The following is a 25,779-nucleotide window of genomic DNA, read 5'->3' on the forward strand; positions in this document are numbered from 1 at the left end:
TAGTTAGATGCATGTTCTGTACAACTTTCCTTTATAACAACAAAAAAAATTGCCTTACTGTCCAATGCAATCTACCACAACTCAAAACTGATTTTTTTTTTTGCCCCTGCAAAATCCACCTCCAAATCAGCATGGAATTTGCTGTGTGCTAATTTCAATGTGGTTTTTTAGTTTTTTTTTAAAGCTTCCATTGATTTTAATGTGAGCTTCCAAATGGAAGCTTTGAGAAGTTACTGATTTTTTGATAACTACATCATATTTTCAACATTCCCTATTGAAGTCAACCAGAGATGGAAACCACATGTTTTTAAGGTGACTTGTGCCCCTGTGAACATATATTTGGATCAATGCTTAGGCTGGGTTCACACTATGTATATTTCAGTCAGTATTGTGGTCCTCATATTGCAACCAAAACCAGGAGTGGATTAAAAACACAGAAAGGATCTGTCCCACAATGTTGAAATTGAGGGGATGGCTGCCATTTAATGGCAATATTTGCTGTTATTTAAAACAACGGCTGTTATATTGAAATAATGGAAGTTATTTACTGTTATATGGCGGCCGCTGTGATCAATAACTTTAGATATGCCTGATGAAATGTCAAAGGTTATTGTTCGTGACTCTAACTCTTGTATAACACCAATCAGCCTTTACATTAACCTCATATTGTGTAGCTTTCCCTTTTGTTTACAAAACAGTTTTAACCTGTTGAGGTATGGACTGCACAAGACCTCTGAACATATCCTGTGGTATCTGGCACCAAGAAATGAGCAGCACAATAAGGGTGCCTTCACATGTATCATATTGCAGTGGATTTCAACAGCGAAATCCTCTGAGAACCTATGTCCTGCCATTTTCTATGGCTTTACATACCTACCAACTGATTTTTTTTTTCCGCTGTGAGTTCGTAAAACCCCTTCCTACTTAACCCACAGGGTGAAATCCGCTACGATACAGTACTTGTGAAGCTACCCTTAAAGGGGTATTCCCCCCCAAGAGCCAAAAAAATAAAATGCCCCTAAACCTAGCTGGTCTCACTCTCCAAGTCCCCCTGAGTATTTTGAGCCATCCCCTGCCTTCCTAGCTGCTGCCATTCCTGAGTTACAAGTTTTTCTAAAGGCGCTGGCAGGAAACTACATTTCCCATCATGCATTGCTTCTCCATGATGATGTAGTAAAGCTAATGATGTTGTAGCAGAGCGGATGATAATGCAGCAGAACCGATGATGTTACAGCAGAGCTGATGATGCAGCAGAGCCGATGCTGGTGAACAACGGGGGAGGAATGCTGGTAGCCGGTGATGGTGAAGTGTGGAGGGGGATATCGGCGGGATGATGGCGGCAAATGGGGGTGTCAGGGGGCGGTGTTGGGCGGCCACCCTCGGGTGAGAACCGGGAGCTGGGTCTGCTTGGTTCACCAGAATATACCGTACTATGGTCATTTGCTGTAATATCCCATATATACAAATCTATGTATACTGAGGTTGTTTTTATATGTAATTATATTGTGACATCTTCTTCGGGTGTTCAGCTTACAGGACCACCATACACCATATCCGGGTTAGTCAGGAGAAGTAATTCACACAGACAATAAAAAATAAAGTCCTAGGCCACATGGCCACTAACTAAATAACATTGCTCTGTGCTGATCAGGCTGACATGACTACTGCCTGACTCCTGCGGTGTAGGTGAGATGCGGCCACCAGCCTGCCAGATGTGGATGTGGGGGGTATAGATGCCGCGGGCGTCCATCAGCCTGTCAGATGCAGGGGTGGGGGGTATAGGTGCCACGGGCGTCCATCAGCCTGCCAGATGTGGGGGTATAGGTGCAGCGGGCGGCCACCAGCCTGTCAGATGCGGGGGTGGGGGGGTATAGGTGCCGTGGGCGGCCACCAGCCTGTCAGATGCGGGGGTGGGGGGTATAGGTGCCGCGGGCGTCCATCAGCCGGTCCGATGCGGGGGGATGGGGGGGACGGGGTGTAGCTGTAGCGGGCATCCACCAGCCGGTCAGATGTGGGGTGCAGCGGGCGGCCACCATCGGGTGAGGAGGGGGGGGATGGGTCGGGTAGTGCAGAGAGGGAGCCAGTGATCAGCAGCAGCTGTCACTGTCTCTGTGTTCTCCCTCACTTCAGTGGACTGGGTTAGAAGCACTAAGCCGGCCCATTGAAGAGACAGAGGACACGTGATGCCATCTCGGAGGGTGCGGGCCAGGAGCAGGGAGCGTGTCAGGTTGGACTGAGAGTTGATGATTCTATGCATTACGTGGGGGGAGAGTGCACCTAGATAACAGCAAAACTGTGCAGAATCCATAATAACTTTATATTGGAAAGATGGAAAGCTACAGGTGGGCAACGTATTAATGCAAAAATAATTTTGGGGGGGGGAATACCCCTTTAAGTTGTCCATGCCTTTGTATTCAATAATTAAATTTAAAAACCTGTATGTGTGAACATTACCTGCACACGAGATGTATTTCCTCAAATTATTACTAGAGATGAGTGAACTGGGTTGGGGTTCGAGTCCATCCGAACCCGAATGTTCTGTATTTGATTAGCGGGGGCTGCAGAACTTGGATAAAGCTCTAAGGTTGTCTGGAAAACATGGATACAGCCAATGACTATATCCATGCTTTCCACATAGCCTTAGGGCTTTATCCAAGTTCAGCAGCCACCGCTAATCAAATGCCGAAAGTTTGGGTTTGGATTGACTCGAGCATGCTCGAGGTTCGCTCGTCTATAATTATTACCAATAACATCTGATAACCTATAGATACAAATGTAACATAACCATAGGTCAGTGCAGAATAATACTTACAAAGGTCAGGTCAATATCTTTGCGGATGTCAGCCACAAGCTGTGCGTTATCACTCCGGGCCAGTACTGCGTCCAGGGAATGATGCTGCAAGGATTCCAGAAGTCTTGCTGGGTGACCGAGACGTAAAACCTTCTCTTTATACAAAGCTAATCTCTCCACCAAGTTATCCACAGCTACATTAGATGGGGCACAGCAAAGGACCTTCCAAAGAAACATAAAAAGCAAATTGAACTGATCCTGCGAAAAATGTGCTGGATGTCTTATGAGGGTGAGGGGGAAATAAAATCATGGTTTTCTATAGGCTATGTTCCCACTCTGTAAGAGACCGGCCATTCCATGACCCGGCCTGGTCGCAGAATGGCCGGTGTCAGAAAAGATCATCCCGACCGGTACTGCATCTTTACAGCTGCTTAATTCAGATGCAGGCGTGACCGCATGCTAATTCCCTGCACGCTCCATTGTGTAAACTGACATGTATGTTTCTTGCGGCGCCGCTAGAGATCACGGCCGGAGTGTATACTATGTGTATACACTCCGGCCAGGATTCCTTAGGAGGCAGCACTACGTAAGTTCAGTAGTAATTGTAACAACGGCCGTGATTACTACGGAGCTTACGTATTGGGAACATGGCCTTAAAGAGAACTATCAGCAGGTTAAACAAATAACCTACTGATTTGCTGGATTTTATCTTTGTCCGATTATCAATAAAGTGGATTTTATTGAAGACCGCTGTTCTGCTGGTTTACTTCTTGAACTTTGCATTTATCAGCCCGGTGAGTTCCTGGGCACTAGCGGCGCTGTCATACACCACTTATTTATCTAGGAGAAAGTTCAGACTGTATGATTGGCATGTTTATGGTTGTAGCGGTTTTTCAATTATATCCTGCTGATAGTTCCCCTTTAAAAGCATAACAAATTATTTTTGCTATTTTGCAAAAATCAGGACACAACTGATGGTGTTCAGACAATACATATGGTTGACCACGCCTATGCTGAATGGTAATATCATGTCGTCATAACAAGGGTTCAGAACTGCATGAAAACCATTGTGCTTCTAGTCTACGTAACCAGCAGTGAGAGAATACAATTACAGGGCTAAATCACCATCTGCCACTGAGGTTCCAAGAAACCACATTTTTGTCATTTCTCCACCGCAGGTGTCCTATTAGACGAGACGTCACTCACAATTATATCACAGAGCAAAACTGTTTACATTGAAGAACGGGATGTCCTGATAACTACAGAAACAGCGCAGTTCTCACCTTCAGGCCCTGCTTCACAGCTTGCAGGACTATTTCCACCACGGTTGTTGTCTTGCCAGTACCAGGGGGCCCGTGAATAATGGCTACTTCTCTCTGGTTGAGGGAGAAAACAACAGCCTCCTTTTGTGAACTGTCCAAATCTGGATTGAAAAATTCCACAGGTCCTGAAGAAGAGGAGGCAGAAGAGGAAAGTGAACGCTTTGCAAAAATTTGAGAAAGAATTGTAGGACTTTTTCGGCTCTTAATGTTTATATTACAGGGCACAGAATATATAATGCAGAGACAGGGGTTATTCAGCCTTTACAACCTGACGGACTAGCCTCAGGACAGGCCATTAATATAAGATCAGTGGAAGTACAACTCCCAGCATCCCCATTGATCAGCTGTTGAATCAGACTGTAAAGCTTGTGGGAATTCTGGAGCCTCTTCAATGTTTATTTAATCTAATACTTGAAAACACCATACTACATGTAGCGGTGGTGAGAGTAGCTGCAGTGTTATCTAATTCACCTATATTGGGCGATGTGCAGAACCTTGCACCACCGTTACAGATAGGACAGCATCTGCGAATACAAATGGACTGGTAGCTGAGGTAAACAGAAGAGGGTGCAGCGCTTGCACATGAACCATCTAATGCAGTGACATATAAGCTAATTTTTGCAGTGACATATAAGCAAATTGTAAAAATTTTGTTGACCTCACAGAGGATGTCCTAAAAAACAAACAATGGTACCAAACACATAACTGTGAGAAACATTGGCTTTTGAGACTCCTGATGTAAATAGAATTATTCTACTTACCAACAACAAACAGAGATCTTTAAATGTTTTTTTCAAAGGTATTTCTGTTATCCTTTTTACTTATATATTGTTGTTTCTGTTACACTCCTTGAGCTTGTTTGTAATAATCAGAACCACTAGAAGAGGAAGCAGTGATTGCCATCACCACTTTGGAAATCAGTATACAATTAAATTGACTTCCTTTTTTTCTAGACTAAGTAGTAGTAGTACTAAGTATCAACCTGCAGGTGTCACTATTCACAGAGTATTAGGCTGCACTCACATAGTTCACTATTTTGTTGCTGTTGTTTTGGAGGTCTGGGAAACAAAAACTCTTATACAATGTACATATTTTTACAGTGGTTTTTGTGATGCGTTTACTGAGACTTTTTTTAATTGACCATTTAAAAATGTGTTTCGCCTGTGACTGCATCAAAAATCGCTGCAATTCTGTCAAAATGTTCGTGTGTTTGTCCTTGACCTTTAAAATGCTATAAAAAAAGGTAAAAGAAAAGCACCATGTGAAACCATCCTAAAAGTCCCCATTGACCTTAGACTTTTGATTGCAGCGGGTTCAACCATCAATATGAGGTATATGGTGCTTTCCGACCATTCATTGACAGATGAGGTCAATGAAGAAAGAGGCTGGGTGTAATGAAAATCACTGCTTGACCTCTTTGTTCTGGGAGAGAAAAGCTGCAGCGAGAGCTCTCTCCACCAGTCAGTTATTGAAGGTGTATCTTGACAGCAACACAAGGGGTTATCCCATGATTTATTTTTTCTTTCAAATCAACTGGTTTTAAAAAGTTATATTGATTTAAACATGACTTCTATCTAAAAATCTACAGTCTTCCAGTAATTATCAGCTGCTGTATGTCTTGCAGGAAGTGGTGTTTTCTTTCCAGTCTGACACAGTGCTCTCTGCTGCCACCTCTGTCTATGACAGGAACTGTCTAGAGCAGTAGCAATCCCCATAGAAAACCTCTCCTGCTCTGGACAGTTCCTATTATGGACAGAGATGTCAGCAGAGAGCACTGTGTCAGACTTATAAGAATACACCACTTCCTGCAGGACATACAGCAACTGAGAAGTATAGGAAACTTGTGATTTTTAAACAGAAGTAAATTACAAATCCATATAACCTTCTGAAACCAGTTGATTTGAAAGAAAAAAGATTTTCGGCAGATAACCCCTTTAAATCAAAATTGTGACCCTGCATGGCTAAATAAAGCTGCAAGAGTCTTTGCAACTGTTGTATAATAGTTTCTGTGTGAATGTAATCACAATTTGCACACACCTTTGTCTTGCTGTGTAGCCTCAGCGATAACCTCTATAAATCAAGAGCACAATGAAGCTCCTTATCCCCACCCCACTTAGCTTTACTGTTTGCCAAAACCAGGGTTAGATCTTACTTGTGGGTCCTGTACTATTAGGTTGAGATGACCAGAATAAGACATCTATCAAGTCACTAGCAGGTCCACAGCGGTACTGACTCAACGTAGTCAAAGCTCTGTAGAGTTAAAAAAGGAACATACAACACACAAATTATTATTGGATTTACACTTAGATAAATGCCTGCTTTGAAGACATAAATATCCCATCTGAGCAATTGTCAAAAATATTTTACATTAAAGAGGTTATCCAGCGAAAATATTTTTCTTTCACATCAACTGGTGTCAGAAAGTTATAGAGATCTGTAATTTACTTCTATGTAAAAATCTCAAGTCTTCCCATACTTATCAGCTGCTGTATGTTCTGCAGAAAGTAGTTTATTCTTTTCTGTCTGACACAGTGCTATGGGAGTTTGCTGCTGCTCTGGACAGTTCTTGTCTCAGACAGAGATAACAGCAGAGAGCACCGTGTCAGACTGAAAAGAATAACCACTTCCTGCAGGACATACAGCAGCTGATAAGTATAGGAAGACTTGAGATTTATTTTTACTGGCCAACCCCTTTAATGAAATTGCCTCATGATATGCTTTAACAATAAGCTTACAGCTCTGTATGGCTGGCATTACTTGCATTACTTCCCAGCAGCTGGTTGTAACAGAATACTAGAGTCCCATAAATAAGCACTGATCCCCAAAAAATATTAAATAATAAAACTCTTGATATGTCATAGAGACTTATAAACTTTTTTTTTTTTTTTTTTTTAATCGGTCTGGGAAAGAGCCAGGAGAGATCGGCATCTGAACCCTCACTTTGTACACTGTAATCAGTTTATTGTCAAGAGACCCCTCTAACCAAAGCAGAGAACGCATATAAGTAGCTTCCATCATGAAACTAAACTGCTCATTGAGGTCTCCATTGTTGTGACCATCTGTACTGCCCTTCACTGACTAAATTACTAACTAGCAGCTAAACCACTCTGTGGGAACCTAGCGATCATGTGATTGTCAGGTCCAACAGAGTGCATGGACATTACCTGATCTCACAACATAGTACTCTCTGAGCGCTATGTAGTCTGGAAAGGTGGAGACAGAAGCCATTATAAGCCACAACTGTGTGATACCTGCTAGACTGCAGTAAATTAAAATTACCCACAATATGCCCCCCCCCCCCCCAACCGCTTGTACAGTCAGATAGCTGTTTTTAATCCAAGATCTGTCCTGGGGTCCGTTCGGCAGGTCATGCAGTTATTGTCCTAAAAAACAAGTTTTAACACTTGCAGCCCGTGTCAAATCGGTGTGGCCTAGAGTGTCTGTGCCCTAGGCCCGCGATGCCTCTCTGCCCCTCCTCCTTATAATTAGAAACGCCCCTGGGCAGGATTTCTCCTAATCATCACTTGTCTGAACAATGCACATGTGCAGTGTTCAAACAAGTGATGATCAGGAGAAATTATGTCCAGGGGCGTTTCTAATGATGAGGAGGCCATGGAGAAGGAACGGAGAGGTGGTGCAGGCATAGGACACAGACACTCTCTGACACATCAGATTGACACAGGGCTTAAAGTTTAAAAGTAGTTTTTTAGGACAATAACTGAATCACCTGCTGACAGACCCAGGACAGATCTTGGATTAAAAGCAGCTGTATGACAGTACCAGTGGTTTGGGGGGATGGGGGGGCAGGTTGTGGGTAGAGAGTTGCTTTAAACCCACAATGTACGTTTACTAGCCTATAACCACACTCCAAATGAGAGGGTGACCATGTACTACATGGTAACATCATGTCTGCCGGTGCAGAGGATACTCTATGCAGTACTGTGCCCTCTGGCTACACAAAATCTCTTCTGAATAGCTATATGCATATTGGTAGATGCCTGGAAGGTAGTAAAGCTGGCACCTTAGAAAAAGATAGAAAAAGCTTGATGATATTCATGATAATAACCTCTCTTACTTTTTAATCCTCTTATAAGTGACATCGTTGGCTAATTTCAGGAGCCTGTAGGTGGCCTCGCTGCCCAGACTCAATGAATCACTATGAGCTTCATCAAAGGCCACATTGACAGTCTTCTGTGTAATGCCGGACACAATCCCTGTAGCAATAGGTTCTTTCAGAGCACTGGAGTCATAGAGTCCTACAATGTCACCTGCAACCAAAAAGAGATAATACATGGTACTAGATCAATTACACTAAGGTTTTTATTATAAAGCAATTCTTTTTTTTTCTGTTTCATCAATAATTTGCTTTATTAAAAAAATATGGTATCAGCAACTATAAACAGAAGCCGGAAAAGAGAACATCCTGTGCAGAACCACTGATAAACCCCAAATTCTATTCTTATGGATACGGTATACTGTATAGTATATGGTTATTATGAATAATGGGTATCTGAGGAGGGTTATACAGAACTGTCAGATAATAGATACCTGAGCCAAAGCTGTTAGTAGGCAGCACGGCCTCAGCATCATACTTCCTCGGTGTAAAGGTCACAAGCAAGCCGTCCATACAGCCCGTTCTTTGGTTTGCTACCTGTAGCTTCAGTAAGCAGACTCCCCTCCGCTGGAGCTCTTTAAGGAAACATTCTCCTGCCAGGCTCTGCAAAGGAAAGTGACATATGAGTGACCACCTCAATGTGCAGATCTTTACAGATAGGTTGAAAAACACCTTGCTTACATCCTATGCAAGTATAGAGGCACTCACATAGATGAGCACTTACATATCATGGCCATAGCAAAATAAGGCAACATAAGTCCCAATACACACATCTTTAGTACTGCCTGTATCCTTGAACCTGCAACTACAGAAAGGACTATGGATGTGCAGCCATAATCGCCTGTATTTCTGCTAATCCATTCATTTAATAAGTGGATCCATGCCACAAATACAGGCCATCTAATGTACAGATTATTGTCCCAACACAGATGTGTGTATGGGGCTATAGAAAACAAATGAGGACTAAATAAATGAACGTGTTAAAGGCCTAAAAGTCCTATTAGTCAAAGAGTTTTTGTTTTCCCCAATATACGATTGCAAACAAGTGCTTTTGCGACCAACCTGAAATGATTCACCATAAGACGTGGAACCATAGTCATTAGATGTGATCGTAATTACGATCCTTCATATACTCTATCATATGATTATACTAAGGACAGTAACGAACAAACAATGGGGAAAGTTTATTAAAACCGTCAGTCTTTAATTAGGCCCCGCCCCCTTTCCTCAAGCCAAATCCACTAAGAGGCACATGCCTCTTAGTGAATCCGGCCGGCCGTGCTCCCGACCCTGCCCAACAAATCTACACCAGCAAGTGTAGATTGAATCATGATTCACACCTGCGAGCAGGCGTAAATCATGCTGAGGCGCAGGAAGAGATCACGCCTCCTCCCCACCTTGCCGCAGGCCCCCTGCCCAGCAGGCACGGGGGGGGATATGGCAAGCGTACACCTGATGGGTGCCTTCTCCCTGGTGTAACAATAATAAATCCCTTTTTAATGCCTGCGTACACACAGAAAGATTATCGCTTAATTCAAAATATATAACAATTTTTCATTCGATAATCTTTCTGTGTAATAGGGCCAGGAAGCGAGCACCAAGCTCAGAGCTTGCTTCCAACTCATTAGGGCAACACAGGAACATGGGTAATGCTACAGAAAATAGCATTTTAAAGTTACTGTACCACCAGGCCCAGGCTGAAGCACTGGAGGCAGGCCGACCCACCCTTAGTGGGAAGAAACCCCAGCCCCTCCATGACGTGACTCCATTAGAATCAATGGAACCCTATCATAGAGGGACTAGGGTTTCCTCCCACTAAGGGTGGGTAGGTCCTCCTCCAGTGCTTCAGCCTGGGCCTGGTGATACAGTCACTTTAAAGGGGTTATCCAGCGCTACAAAAACATAGCCACTTTCCCCCTACTGTTGTCTCTAGTTTGGGTGGGGTTTTGAAACTCAGCTCCACTGAAGTAAATGGAGCTTAGTTGCAAACTGCACCTGAACTGGAGAAAACAGTAGAGGGAAAAGTGGCCATGTTTTTGTAGCGCTGGATAACCCCTTTAAACTTAGGGTCCCTGTACACACACAGACTGACAGATAACTGGCAGATTATTGAAGCCAAAGCCAGGAATGGTTTGAATAGAGGAGAAATCTCAGTCTTTATGATGCTCTGCTTGTAGTCTGTTCCTGGCTTTTGCTGCAAAAATCTGCCAGATAATCTGTGTGTGTAAAGGGACCCTAAGGCTACATTGTGACCTGGGTCACACAACAGCAAATTATAAATATGAGTGTCCAAAATATTTCTGCAATGTGCCTGTGATTTGCTGCTGTGTGGCTTGGTTACAGTTGCGATTCGGCTGTAAAAATAAAAACATAGCCAAATCTCAGAGAATTAACAAGCAGTTCCCTGATGTAATCTTCAAAGTGCAGGACCAAAGTCTTTGTCTAGCCCTAATGGTCATGCAAGCAAGGAAGCCATGCTATCTGTCTGCAATTTGTTATTGTGCAACTTTGTTGTGATTTGGCTGACAAAAATAATATGCAAATCACAGACACATTGCCAGCAAGTCAGACATGACATTGAGGTCAAGCCTGGGAAAATCACATGAAACTTGCCACCAAAATTCTAATCGGGTGATATTTCTTGTGACATTGGTGTCATGGTCGCAGCTGGGGGTCCACACTGAACGCACTGATGCAATGTGACCAAAGATGCTATGTAGCCCCCCACCCCCTCAGCCTACATGCTTGTATTGGAGGAAACATGGCCCCAATCACAGTTGCCTGTACATACTGATTGGTGAATCTGAACTGATATGGACCTCATATAGGCAGATTTGCCATTCTGGTGTATGGGAAAGCTTTGTGACAGCCGGAGCTGGTTGTTACACAGCGATTCCAAAAACATATAGAGGAAAGTTATTAAAAGGGTTGACCTATGGGAATTTTCCTCTTACTTTTAAGTGTTTCCCAACCCAAGGCTCTCCGGTTGGGGAAAAACTACAACTCACATCATCACTACAACTAGCAGGGCATGCTGGGAGTTGTAGTTTTGGAACAGCTGGAGAGTTGTAGTTTTGTACAGGTAAAGAGCCAAAGGTTGGGGCCACTGATTGTCAGAGCATGCTGGGAGTTGTAGTTTGTACAGGCAAAGAGCCAAAGGTTGGGGCCACTGATTGTCAGAGCATGCTGGGAGTTGTAGTTTTGTACAGGCAAAGAGCCAAAGGTTGGGGCCACTGATTGTCAGAGCATGCTGGGAGTTGTAGTTTTGTACAGGCAAAGAGCCAAAGGTTGGGGCCACTGATTGTCAGAGCATGCTGGGAGTTGTAGTTTTGTACAGGTAAAGAGCCAAAGGTTGGGGCCACTGATTGTCAGAGCATGCTGGGAGCATGGTTTAGACTAACAAGACACAAGCCAAGTGACGTCCGGCATACTGCGCTTACCTGGTCTCTTCTATTTCAGCCGCTCTTTCCTCTTGCAAGAGTTCCAGCTGAGTTTTCACAAACTCCTCCATGACTTGCATTCAATTCCAGGGAAAGGCAGAAACGTACATGTTATTTTATCAGCTGTCATTCCCTGTCCGGTGTTACCATTCTCACTCTCCCCTATACTTCCTGTTTGAGCGGAACTGAGAGCCCAGTCATTTTTTTCCGGGGACACATTTCTGGAGCAGACACGGTCACTGTGTACGGAATCGGTGGTGCTGGGTGTACGGAAGAGGACACGTGATGGCGCTTGCCTGCTGCGGGCAGCTCATGAGGAGTGTGTTGGCCGGAGGCTGTGGCCGGGCGTCTGCTGCAGGTACCGGGGTAGGGGAGGGCTCCGGTGATAGATGGGTGACATTCACAGGGAGTCTGGGGTCATCATTCCCATCCAGCCTCCCCAGTGCTCCTGCAGAGGGCGCTGTTATATATATATATATATATATATATATATATATATACTACTATCACTGGGAACTACAGAGGTCGTGGGGTCATTTACTACAACTCCCAGCATGCCTGCATAGCTGTATGGTTGCTAAAGTCTTTTTCTTTCCAAACAATTGGTGTCAGAAAGTTATATAGATATGTAATTTTCTTCTGTTTAAAAATATCCAGTCTTCCCATACTTATCAGCTGCTGTATGTCCTACAGGAAATGTTATTTTCAGTCTGACAAAGTGCTCTCTGCTGCCACCCCTGGACAGTTCCTGTCTCTGACAGAGGTGGCAGCAGAGAGCACTGTGTCAGACTAAAAACATTTCCTACAGGACATACAGCAGCTGATAAGTATAGGAAGACTTGAGATTTTTTTAAATAAAAGTAACTAACAAATCTACATAACTTTCTGAAACCAGATGATTTAAGAGAAACAGATTTTTGCTGGATAATCCCTTTAACCCTTTGAGGACCAGGCCCAAAATGACCCAGTGGACTGCGCAAATTTTGATCTTAGTGCTTTCGTTTTTCCCTCCTCCCCTTCTAAGAGCTCTAGCACTCTCAGTTTTCTATCTACAAGCCATGTAAGTGCTTGTTTTTTACAGGAATAGTTGTACTTTGTAACGGCGTCTTTCATTCTACCATAACATGTATGATGGAATTCCAAATATATTATTTATGAAGATATAAATAGGTGAAATCGTAAATAAGAATGCAATATGGTAACGTTTGGGGGGTTCCTGTGTCTACGTAATGCAATATATGGTAACAGCGACATGACACTATTATTCTATAGGTCAGTCTGAACACAACCATATGCAGGTTACACAGATTCTCTAATGTTATATATGTATTTTTTATGAAATCCTTTTTTTTGGCAATTAAATATTAATAAAATGGGCCTATTGTGACGCTTATAACAGTTTTATTTTTTCACCTACGGGGCTGTATGGGGTGTCATTTTTTCCGCCATGATCTCTAGTTTTTATTAATACCATATTTGTGAAGATCGGACGTTTTGATCACTTTTTATTGATTTTTTTTAATATATAATGTAACATAAAATCGGTAAAATGCGCACTTTTTCCCCTCTTTTCGTGTACGCCGTTTACCGGTCGCAATGACGCTTGTTATATTTTAATAGATCGGACAATTCCGCACGCTACGGTATATTATATGTTTATTTATTCATTTTTATATGTTTTATTTATATAATGGGAAAGGGGGGTGATTTAGACTTTTATTGGGGGAGGGGTTTTGGGGTAGTGTAATAGTGTTTTGAACTTTTTTTTTTTTACACTTTTGAAGTCCCTTTGGGGGACTTCTACATACAATACTTTGATTTCTACACTGATGAATGCTATGCCATAGGCATAGCATTGATCAGTGTTATCGGTGCTCTGCTCATTGAGCCTGCCTGTGCAGGCTCAGTGTAGCAGATCGCCGATCGGACCGCACGGAGGCAGGTGAGAGACCTCCGGCAGTCCGTTTCAACGATCGGGACCCCCGCAGTCACACTGCGGGGGTCCCGATCGGTAAGTGACAGGGGACTCCCCCTGTCACTTACACTTAAACGCCGCGGTCGCGCCGCGATCGCGGCGTTTAAGGGGTTAATGACACGCGGCAGCGCGATCGCTGCAGCGTGTCATTACCGGTGAGGTCCCGGCTGCTGATTGCAGCCGGCCCCCACCTGCTATGAAGCGCGCTCCGCTCCGGAGCGCGCTTCATAGCGGGAAAAACACCCAGGACGTAAGGTTACGTCATGGGTCGTCTGGGGACAGACTTCCATGACGTAACCCTACGTCCAGGGTCGTCTAAGGGTTAAAGCGAAACTATCAGCAGCTTCAGCCCAATGAACCTGCTGATATGCCATAGTAGATCTTTACCTGATGACTGCAGTGCTGGTACTAAATCTTTTCTTCTGCCCCGGATTCGAAAGATAATTCCTAATTGCCCTGAGGTGGATGGTAAAGCTCAGCCCAGACTCCCAGCGCCGATCACCCTCCTGCTATGTGCAAACTGTGACAATGAGCAGCATACTTTCCTGGGCTTCTGATTGGCTGGGAGGGGGCGGGCTAGGCTGCACGGGAGGAAGGTTGCTCTGTGCCGCCCACTATGCATATTCTTTTTTAAATTATTATTATTATTATCTTTATTTTCCTTTTACATCACACATCAATTACAAAATTTCCAGAAATAAATAACAAAATGTAAACATAACCCCTATAAAGCCACCCCCCTCCCATAAAAAAAAAAAAAAAAGCCACACCCTCTCTGATCCCCTGGTTTACTCACTCCTCACATTCCTTGTATTTTCACCCACTATGCATATTCATATAAGCAGGGCCGATTCTGGGGTCTCTGCTGCCTGAGGCAAACCTCAGGCGGCCGCCCCGAGTTATGGCCGGCATCGCCCCGCGCGACCCGATCACCCCAGCGCGTCACCCACCGACCCCGGGCACTCACCACAGCCTGGAGGTCCATGACAGCTGCAGGGTGACGTCGCGGGACCTGACGGAAGTGGAGAGCGCGGGCGATGGGACAGGTGAACGGCCGCAGTCATTTTTGTTAAGTGATGCTTAAAGGGAACCTGTCACCCCCCGTGCCGGGGTGACAGGCTCCCGACCTCCCGCTAGAGCCCCCTATACTTACCTAATCCCGCCGGGTCCCGCTTCTGGAGGTGGTCGGGTGATGAAGATCTCAGCCGCTGCAGCCCGGTGCGCGCGCTGAGAGATGAGTCCAACACCCATAGAGAATGACGGAGCGCTGGACTCTCCTGTCATTCTCTATGGGTGTTGGACTCATCTCTCAGCGCGCGCGCCGGGCTGCAGCGGCTGAGATCTTCATCACCCGACCACCTCCAGAAGCGGGACCCGGCGGGATTAGGTAAGTATAGGGGGCTCTAATGGGGGGGTCGGGAGCCTGTCACCCCGGCACGGGGGTTGACAGGTTCCCTTTAACAAAAATGACAGCAGGGGCAGGGGGGACATAATGACGCCCCACTGCCGGACTGCAAAATCTGCCATGAGGCGGAAGGCTCATTCCGCCTCATGGCAGAAGCGGGCCTGTATATAAGCATAGTAAGCCGCACGGGGGGATGTGGACTGGGTGGGCCGAGCTGGTGCTCGGCGCTTAGGGTGACACCCCAAATGCTCCTAAACCCCTCATTAGCATAGGCACAATTAGGAGCGATCTTTCGAATCCGGGGCAGAAGAAAAGATTTAGCACCAGCACTGCAGTCATCAGGTAATGATCAGCAGGTCCAGCGCGGGGGCTATTTTTTCATATGGCCGGGGAGGAGGTGGCTGAAAGAAAAGACGTCCACTCACCTCCTCGGTTCCAGCGGCGGGTCCCGCATCGCGTCGCTCCGGTTCCCAGCCGCTTCCGGGTGTCTGACGCGGGCCCGAGACGTGACGTCTCAGGTCCGCTCAGCCACTCGGTGAAGGAGGCGGGATCCCTCCAGCGTTATATGCCTTATAATCTCTAACAGCGTTATATGCCTTATAATAGTGGCTGAGTCCCTTTAAGGCAAACTAACTAGTCATTGGGGATTGGGACATGCACCTTGCTGCAACTAGTCATGGCGATAATCAATAAGTGTGACTGACAAGCCAGACTGTGCCATGTCTTTCATCTCTGCACTTGTCGTGAAGACGTATGCCCAGATCCGTAGTGACTGACCCATATTGTTCAGGGGCTGGTGACCACTGCTCAAAAATAATAATAAAATAAGTTTATTACTGATTGGCCATTTATGAGAGTCTGAGGCTTATTTAGCCCGCAGCCTCACATCCGGTGACAGCACTGCTATGGCTATAATTTCCTCTTCTCCCTTCTGTACAGCACTGTAGTTTAGCTGTCCTCTCAGTGTATACCATGATACAAAAACCATCTAAATTCCATTGCCTGTACTGTTCTCAGTAGTTTCTGGCTCAGTACATGAGTAATGTCTCTCTGGTAGATAAGGAGCCATCCGCACACAGCTATGTTCTGGCTTCTTATCTGTTGCTATTTCTGGACTGAGAAGAACTCTGAATAACTTGTCCATACTTCCATTTATCCACATCCCAGTAACTGCTTCCTTATGGGGAAATCCATCAACGTTATCATGGCGATTTACAGGAAAAAGCAGTAGCTTCAGCAGAGCGTCGTCCAGCTAAACAATGTAGATAACTGCAATAGCATCAATATCATTTGACATCAATGATGTTCCTGTCCCTGAGATGGGAAATAAATCCCTGGATACCTTCTTAAAGGGATCATATACTAGACCAGGGGTAGGGAGCCTTGGCTCTCCAGCTGTTTTAAAACTACAACTCCAAAGCTTTAGCTTTGCCTGTCCAGGCATGATAAGAGTTGTAGTGTTTCAACAGCTGGAGAGCCAAGGTTCCCTACCCCTGTATTAGACTATTGGTTTCCATATATCCCTTTCTTTCTTGACACCCTATGGCTTCTTATTTGTAACTGAGCTCTCTTCTCTCTCTTGCAGTGTTCCGGCTGCCTCTGCAGTGTATGAGCTCCCGGAGTTCATCCCTGAAGCCTAAGTAAGTGTCATTACTCAATCTCTGAATATTTTGATAACCTCAGTGTCACACTGGCCTCATACCTAAGGGAAGGAAAATTGGCAGAGAGCTGCCCCCTACTTTCCCCAGTTTAAAGGGAATTCATCATCTCTTTCATGCTGCCAAAAGTCATTGGAGTGGTCTCCAGCATTGTCTTCCATCCTGCCAGCCTTGATCCAGGGGTGGTGGTGGTAGGTGCGGAAGCTGCTGGAAACCACCCCAATGACTCATGGTCCAGGCAGCATGAAAGTGATACCAGGTTCCTTGTAATCTCCTCTCTGCTTTATCTTCTGCTGCACTTCAGAAGCCTCCACCTGTCACATCATTTTGGACTATTTTATGTATATGCCATTAATGTCTGTCCTGCGTTGTATGATGTCTCCCATCCTTTGGTCTAATCGTTGTAACAGACATTTGTGATGTGTTGTTTATGCTTTTCAGCTATGTCCCAAAGACTTCTTTATCTGAACCACCCTGGCCTGAGATCAAGCTTCCAGATCCCATTATAGAAGCAGAGGAACAGAAAGGTGAGCTGGGGGAGCATTCACTCATATGTTTTATTACAATGGAAATCTTATGACTTGTCCTTGTTGTATGTGAAGTTATTGAAGCTATAAGCAGCCCCTGCATGCAGCTCTATTCACAGCAGAACCACATGGACATCATGACTAGTCGTTGGGCTCTGCTGACATAGTTCCTGTAGGGTGCTAACACACACGACTGATACGCAGCGTATTTTCTGCAGCAGATACGCGGCAGATATGCAGCAGATTAGATCTAAATGACTGAACACAGCATCAAATCTGCACCATCAAATCTGCTGCGTATCTGCTGCAGATACGGTTTGTGTGTTAGCACCCGTAATAACAGAAGCCATGATGGCAATGTGAACAGAGCTTCTCGGTCTTCTATATGAGGGATGACAGGGAATCGGGAGATCAGGATCATGAAAACCTGCTCTAATCTTTATTTAGAGTAAATTCTGAATCTAGAAATATGATGATGCAAAATAATCTCCTATGTAAATAAAAAATTTTTTCTACTTTACTTTTCTCCCACCACATTCCCATTTGCAAAATATCATTAGAGAAAGTTTATCAATGGAGCCGCGTCATAGGGGGGGGGCGGAGTTTCTCCCAATGGGGGTGGCTCGGCCCGCCTCCAGTGCTTCACCCCGTCCCAGTACTCATTAATAGTACGGCGTCGTACACGAGAACCGGGCCACGGTTCAAAAAAAGGACCGCAGCAGCGGCGCCGTTTTATACATGGGGGTAATAGTTAAAGCAAATGTACCTAATGGTACATTCACTTTAAGCTTACATATGCAATATGTTACTTGTGTGTTTTGCTGCAGACTTCACGCTTTGTATTGCAAAAATGCAGAGGATAAACCCAATATAAGGCATGCTGCTGGCTAACAAAACCCTACAATTCTGCTCACATAACCCTCATGGTGCACACTGCTTTTTTGTATTCCAGATTATGCAAATATTAGATTTTTGGCATGGAATTCTGCAGTAAAACCGTGTGTATGTTAGGCTAGCACCACACTGCTTTTTTTATGTGTAAAAGAAAAAAAAAAGATGCAAAAAACTATAGTCAAGAAAAACTACACAATTAAACGTTCTCCTATTCCCCTCTGGAGATATTCCTGCTTGCTGCTGGGGCACCGGAGAATAAAATAATGTTTCTATGTTATAGAAGAACAGACAGATATATGAAAGGTACCATGTGCCTCCTTCCTTTAACAATGTCAGCAGTTTGGAAACCTGAATTGTAGTTGACAGATTCCCCTTAATTATATTTTCTGTGTTTATTTATTATGTGCATATATATATATATATATATATATATATATATTTTTTTTTTATCAGTAGACCAAATAGTAAGCTGACTCTTCTTCTTGACTTTCTAACTGTGTCCTCCCTATCATCACAGACAGCATTACAGTGAAAGAAGACACAGTTACATAGGTCAGAAAGAATCAGGCCGATCATAATAGGTGTTGCCTCAGCTCCCCTCTTCCCTTTTTTAAAAAGCATACCCATAACACTCTTCCAAGAAACAACTCCAGCCTGTGGGCATGTCCCTTAAGGCTCCTGTAGATGAAGCAGCTGAAGCAAGATGGCTGCCTCCGTGATCTTGTACAGAAAATAGAATAAAAAGAATCTATAAAACAAAATGAAGTTTTAATTAGTAATAAAATTATAAGAAAATAATGAAGTGTTCCTGTCTCTTAACTGTATGATCATTGTGTGTGTGTGTGTGTGGGGGGGGGTCCTGTTCTCTGGGACCGCCACCAATAAAGTTTAAAGAATAAAGTTTCTGCAGTCGGGGGACTTTCAGCCAGCCCCATTCACTATAATGAAGTCATGCTGTAGTTCCCTCTATAGTTGGGGGATATTATACAGGGTCAAAGCAGATGAGCCAGTAAGTGGTGGCCCATAAGTTAGAGCCCCTTAATCATAATATAATGACATATCCTAGCAATATGTAATGGCTTAGTCAGGTGGGAATACTGTACTCCTAAATCAAACAGCACTGTCCACTTATGTAATAACTGCTACAACATGGCCAGGACAACCTGCCAGTGGATCTGTATACAGAGTCAACAAGTCCATAACAGTGGAAATGACCTCAGGCTATGCTATTCTTGTCCTAGTCACCTTTCCATCAAGTCTTCCATGTCGCCTACACTTTGTTGGTTTGTTTGCAATGTGATGTCTCTACTTGTGCTGAAAACAGTGTTGTTCCCCACATGGTAATATTTATACAGTGCGGTAACATGCTTATTTTATGAGCGGCATTGTAAGAATACAAATAGCCGTGTTTACGTCATTCTGCTGCTCTGCAGGCCACGCCAGTGTTTATGCTGCTAGAAAGGTCAATGAAAGCTGGAAAGCTGGCTGTTTTTAGCACATTTAACCCAGCCAATGTTTCTGCTGATAACTAATATTTGTTGTTTTTGTCTTTTTCATGCCATTCTCTTCATTCTTTATAGAGCTTGTTAAAAAAGTAAACAACCTTATTGCCACGGGACAGTTCGGCCGGCTCTTTGCTGTCGTCCACTTCGCAAGTAAACAATGGAAAGTCACCAATGAAGACCTTGTTCTGATTCACGGTATTGTGGATGCAGAGTGCGGAGACAGAATCAGGCTAGAGAAGGTACATGGGAATAGAGTGACGTACAGTATCAGTCTATTAATTCACGCAGAATTAATTTATCAAGCCTGTACAACAGTCAAATTATTTTGCACAAGTTGAGTTTTGTGAAAAATCTTTTTGATTTTCGCCAACCTACACCACATCGTAGTATACATCCTAAAGAGTCCATACCGTAAGAAAGATGCAGCAAGTATATTAAGAGCTGGCATTTCTTAACAAATTTGTTGCATCTTAGTCCAGTGTACTTTCAAATAAGACTGATGAAAAATCAGTGATCAGTGATAAATTCCCTCTAGCATTGATTAAGTTGTCCACGTTCTATATTTCCTAAGCCCTATTCACAAGGTGGGAACCCGCTCATAAAAAGTATCCCATTTTAGTTAACACCTTTCTTTTGGTACTGCTGTTTATTTCCCTTCTGCTCACATGGCACCTTGCAAAGACAGTGCATCAGTAACACTTTTTCCATGTGCTATACTGTACTGTAAATCATCCCCTAGCACAGTGACAATTTGTTCACTTTCACCAGCACAACGGCATGGTAAGAGTATGGACTGGATGTGGCATCATTGGCCTGACATGTATAGGAGGAAGTACCTGTGTGTGTACTGCTGGCAAAACAGCCCAGCTATGTTCCCACACCTAAAATGAAGGGGACTTTCTGGAAGGCCTGATTTGTCTATATATTACTCGACCAGCCATTCTTTTGAATAGCCACATTTTACTTGCAGTTGGCACCTCTTGTGGTGGCGTATTTTCCAAGAGAATGGTTGAATGGGGAAAATCAGTGGGTTCAGGCAACTTTTTCTCTGATGCGTATAGGCACCTAAGCATTGCAAACTAGATAGCCTTTTTTGAAATTTAGAGAGTTCTGCCGATAAATTGCGCTGCTCTTGCTCCGTGTGAACTGGCCCTATGAATTTCTTGTCTGCTGTATCCACACATTATTCCTCACTGGGCATCTCTCATCAGTCATTTGAACATCAGTGGTGTGCTGCTTGTCCCTGTATCTCTTATGTAACTGACCTAATACGATATAAGATACTAGGGTCATACACCTATTGTATGCATTGTATGAGCCTCATTGTTTGCAGTGCTGACTGTATTCTTGGCAACCGATATATCTATAATCCTGCAAAAGGCTGGACTGGCACTCATAGCAGAGAAAGGGATGAGCAGCTTGGCAGCAGTCAATTCATGCCATTCCCCATCTCAGTTTGTGATATAAATCCAATTTATTGAAGTGATTATTAGCATAATGTATGCCGAATGTGCAGCCGCAATCTATGGGGCCTCCAGTAATAGCTCTTTAAGTGCTAAACTAATAGTGTTATTACTATTCATGGACTTTCTTGCTTTCCCAGCACATTTGGTTGATTATCTCATTAGATTATTTCAATCTTTTATTGAAGTATCATTTTTTATGACCATTCCAATCTACGTCTATTCCTGCTTTTTTTTTTTTTTTTTCTAGGTTTTGCTAGTTGGCAGTGATAATTTTACGTTACTTGGAAAGCCTCTTCTTGGGTAGGTAGCTCATTTAAAACTTATTTTTATTTCATGTCTATGTTCTTTTATTGCATTTATATTATTATTTTTTTTAAATAATATCAAATATCATCAAGGAACCAAAGAGGGTTAAAAGTTAATAATAAATTATATGTACTCTGAGATACAGCTCTATCAACTAAATCATGAAGTTACAGCTTGGAAAGCATGATATTATGGCTGGTAATTGAGGGGTTAAAAGTTATCTTCCCTCAGCGTGGTGCTTTACTATACTTACCTCCCTCGCTCCCTCTTGCAGCTACTGTCTTCCTGGGGGTCAGTCCTGTTCCATACTACTTCTTCTGTTTGTGCACACTTTGCCTGCTAAGCCAGCTGCATTTGTGTCCAACTTTAGCTATCGTGACAGCCTTAACAGAAGAAGCACGGTGGAGCATGATTGGCTCTGGGAGAAACGATGGCTGCAGCAGGAACCAGAAAGGTAAGTATAAGTGTTATGCAGTAGGCTGAGCACATATCTACAATATTAATATAACTCGGAGTAATGCCAACTCTGTGCTGGGCTTATATTTTCGAGGTCAATCATATTCTGCTGACACCAACAGTATATCTGTACTTCTCCTATAGGAAAGATTTGGTAAAAGTAGAGGCTACAGTGATCGAAAAAACAGGAATCCTATCCAAAGATTAACATGAAGTTTTGGAAAAGACACCGGTACCAGAAGAAAAAAAGTAAGTTGTGTTTAATATATTTAGAAAAAACAAACGAGTTTCCTTCAGCTCTTTAAAAATTCATGCTTTTATTGTTGCATCTTTAAAACCAACCGACGCGTTTTTTAACCTGCCAGCTTCTTATTCATGATATTTGAATGTAGAGATATACAGAAAACATATAAGCGTCTCTACGGCCACCATGGAGTTAACAAACTCTAAGGTACCATGTTTACAGGACAGGGGTGCAGTACACAGGACTCCATGGTGGCCGTAGAGACGCTTATGTTTTCTGTATTCCTCTACATTCAGATATCATGAACAAGAACCTGGCAGGTTCGAAAAACGTTGGTTGGTTTTAAAGATGCAACAATAAAAGTATAAATTTTTAAAGAGCTGAAGGAATCTCGTTTGTTTTTTTGTATGAATACCCCAGAATCCAGGGGCTTGGCCTTTGTGCTCAATATACCTGTGATTACAAAGGAAAGCTTGGACATTTCATTTGGGTGCTGACCACTTAAATTGTGTTTACTTTAATAGATTTAGCAAATGGTGCTCCTAGAAAATAGTCGGCACTTCCTATTATTTTGTTTGTTTATTTACTTATAAATCCTTCCCTGGTGGTGGCCATATAGGAGACATACACTTATTTCCTGTAGTTCACTATCTGTACTAACTACAGATTTATATTGGCCTAATAGGTCATACATCAGATTGCTAATTCCAGTCATCCATCCAGCAGTATACTATACTAGACTAAACTAGCTGATCACTAAGCAGACAAATCACATCATAAACAATCATTTGCGCGTAGTTCTTAGAAAATGGTAGGCTGCATTACAGAAAATTGTCCATTAGGCCAAAGAAGTTGTCCTAGGAAAACTTAAATGATGCATGCTGCCTACTCAAGACGTAAAAAAAAGGAATAAGCCCTACTTAAAGTGCACCCTAGGGAACCCTATCATATGAGAGAGAGACATGTCCAAATCAGTCAGCCCTTGTTGTAGATTTGAGAAGCAGCCACTATGGTTTCTATAACCTAATCATTGTCTCTTCTTCTGCTTTTCAGTAACCATCGCCCCGCAGACAATCCTGAGGATCAATACCATTGAAATTGCTCCTGCGTTATCTTGACTTTATATGTTTTTCTACTATAATTTCAGTTATTAAAGAAGACCATGAAGAATACAGTGTTTGTGTTTATAGATTTATATTTATTGATTTTTTTTATTTACTATGCGACAAGGTAGTGTACAATTTGTGTTCATATAGTTGTAGCTAAGTTTTTATTATGCTTTTAGGCCCCATGAGCCTTGCAACGCTGTATGTCACATAGTGTAGTCAGTTGCTATACTAGTAATTCTTTGGGTCAAAATATGACTTATAAAACATGGCTTTTTTCACCCCTCTACTGTACTCATGCATAAGCTATCACAAATATTCCACAGTATAAAATTAATAGTATATGGACGTACAGTAATCCCTATGAGTGTACAAAACAGGACATAATACAGCCATGTGTGAAGTTCTAGCTACAGGTGGTGCAAAGGCAGCAATTGTTTCTGGACACTGGTACCTGAGGAGGCCCATAGGCTCTTTTGCCGCTTAAGCAGACACCAGTATTACAAAATGTACAGTAGGTTATAGGCACTTACATTCGGAAGCATGCATCACACAACCAACACCAGCTTATGATTGACAGATTTATCCCTATGCAAAGTGATGAAGATAAATCTGTCCATCATCATCATCATCAATCGTCAGCTGGCGGGGATAGTGGCACCTAATGAAAAATGGTGATTCTTCTTTAGCTGCGCTCTGCATGCTTCTGAATGTGACACTGTCCCCCCCTTTTGTCATTTTGACTGCTCTCCACAGGTGTAAAGGGTAAATGTTACAGCTTTCATTACTTATTTTATATCACACCTCATGGTGCTTGTTCTGGTAAAAGGTTGTTTTTATCACCTGTGGATTGGTATATGTGAGGGGGCCTCACGGCCTATGTTCCACATCGCTCCGCCCCTAGCGTCACTTAGTCCCGCCTCTATCCGTGACGTAATTGCCACATAGGCCCCACCCCCTCAGCAGCCATTGGAAGGGCCAGCCTAAAGCTCTAGGCCCAAAGCGGGGCCAATGCGGCGATGACATTATATATTAGCCAGCCCTCCCCAATAGTCTCTTATATACAACTCGAAAACACAAAGCAGTATGCCCAAAACAATGCAGGCGCACACCCGAATAATAAGAAATGAAAAATTCTTTATTAGATATACATGATAAGTATTACAACACAACAGTTGGACTAGAATCCCTATACATGATTAAAAACAATTAAAACTTATATACTTATCTGTTCCTGTATTGTAATAGGATATTATCACTTGGCACTTTAAGACATAGCACTTTATATTTATTGGCAATATATATATATATATATATATATTATATATATATATATATCTATATATATATATAATTTTTTTTTTTTTTTTTTTTTTTTTTTTTTTTGGAATATATAAGGTTTTCTCATTAGGGAAGGTTGGTGTGTATTTATGATTGGGATGTAGACCTGGGGGTTTCCTTATATTGTCTGGTTCTCCCATGTTGGTTTTGGTTTTAATTGTTTTTAATCATGTATAGGGATTCTAGTCCAACTGTTGTGTTGTAATATTTATCATGTATATCTAATAAAGAATTTTTCATTTCTTATTATTCGGTTGTGTGCCTGCATTGTTTTGGGCATACTCCTTTGTGTTTTGGAGTTGTTTGTGTATTTAGTATGCTCTAGGCAGCACCTCGGTGGGTAGTGCAGTCTCCCTTTAGTTGAGTGTATATGAATAGTCAATTATATAGTAGCCAGTCCTCCCCCATAGTCTCTTATATAGTAGCCAGCCCTCCCCCTTAGTCTCTTATATATAGTAGCTAGCCCTCCCCAGTAGTCTCATATAGTAGCTAGGCCTCCCCCATAGTCTCTTATATAGTAGCCATCCCTTCTACATAGTCTCTTATATAGTAGGCAGCCCTCTCCAATAGTCTCATATAGTAGCCAGCTCTCCCTTGTAGTCTCTCATTTAGTAGCCAGCCCTCCCAATAGTCTCTTATATAGTAGCCAGCCCTCCCAATAGTCTCTTATATAGTAGCCAGTCCTCCCCCATAGTCTCTTATATAGTAGCCAGCCCTCCCCCCATAGTCTCTTATATATTAGCCAGTCCTCCCCCATAGTCTCTTATATAGTAGCCAGCCCTCCCCAGTAGTCTCATATAGTAGCTAGGCCTCTTATATAGTAGCCATTGCGGGCCAGATGTAATTCAAACTCTGAATTGCCTGGCGGGCCAAAAATAATGGCACCACTGGCCAGATTTGGCCCGCAGGCCAGAGTTTGACATGACTGTCCTACATGATCCTGGGGTGAATTCTGAGGGAATGAGTCAAAGATACAAAGCAGATTCTCCTCTGTGAACAGTATGTGCAGTGGATGCTGATAGTCTCCAGCTACCATGTCCTGAAGAACTCAAAACTAGACTAAATGGAGCAGGTGGTCTTTTCCTGCTGACAAGCTTCTATGTTTCTAACTAAATATTCACCATGCTTAAAGAAACACTGCTAACAATGCAAGATACCTGTAATATAGAGGTCAGACATAGTGATGTCAAGGCATAGTCCCAGACTTATCAGCTCTCTGTTAGCGTCTT

At 43.1% G+C, this 25,779-nt stretch overlaps 2 protein-coding genes across 2 annotated transcripts; one reads left to right on the forward strand and one right to left on the reverse strand.

The window, feature by feature from the left end:
• Positions 1-2,812: 2,812 nt before the first annotated feature.
• On the reverse strand, positions 2,813-11,821 carry LOC138779002 (DNA-binding protein SMUBP-2-like; the record flags this gene model as incomplete). Its single annotated transcript, XM_069956550.1, is given in 7 exon segments — positions 2,813-3,013; positions 4,075-4,238; positions 6,266-6,363; positions 8,189-8,381; positions 8,662-8,811; positions 8,814-8,830; positions 11,668-11,821. Coding segments are annotated over 7 exon segments (903 nt in total), but the record flags the coding sequence as incomplete, so codon positions are not given.
• A 65-nt stretch (positions 11,822-11,886) lies between these two features.
• LOC138779001 (large ribosomal subunit protein bL21m-like) lies at positions 11,887-23,273 on the forward strand. The gene is given in 8 exon segments (XM_069956549.1): positions 11,887-12,025; positions 16,633-16,687; positions 17,147-17,232; positions 19,707-19,870; positions 21,345-21,397; positions 22,004-22,046; positions 22,048-22,108; positions 23,157-23,273. Coding segments are annotated over 8 exon segments (600 nt in total). The 5' UTR covers positions 11,887-11,952; the 3' UTR covers positions 23,222-23,273.
• The last annotated feature ends 2,506 nt before the right edge of the window (positions 23,274-25,779 follow it).

This window comes from Dendropsophus ebraccatus, unplaced genomic scaffold (genome assembly GCF_027789765.1).
Source record: "Dendropsophus ebraccatus isolate aDenEbr1 unplaced genomic scaffold, aDenEbr1.pat pat_scaffold_696_ctg1, whole genome shotgun sequence".
In the NCBI taxonomy this organism is placed as follows: Eukaryota; Metazoa; Chordata; class Amphibia; order Anura; family Hylidae; genus Dendropsophus; species Dendropsophus ebraccatus.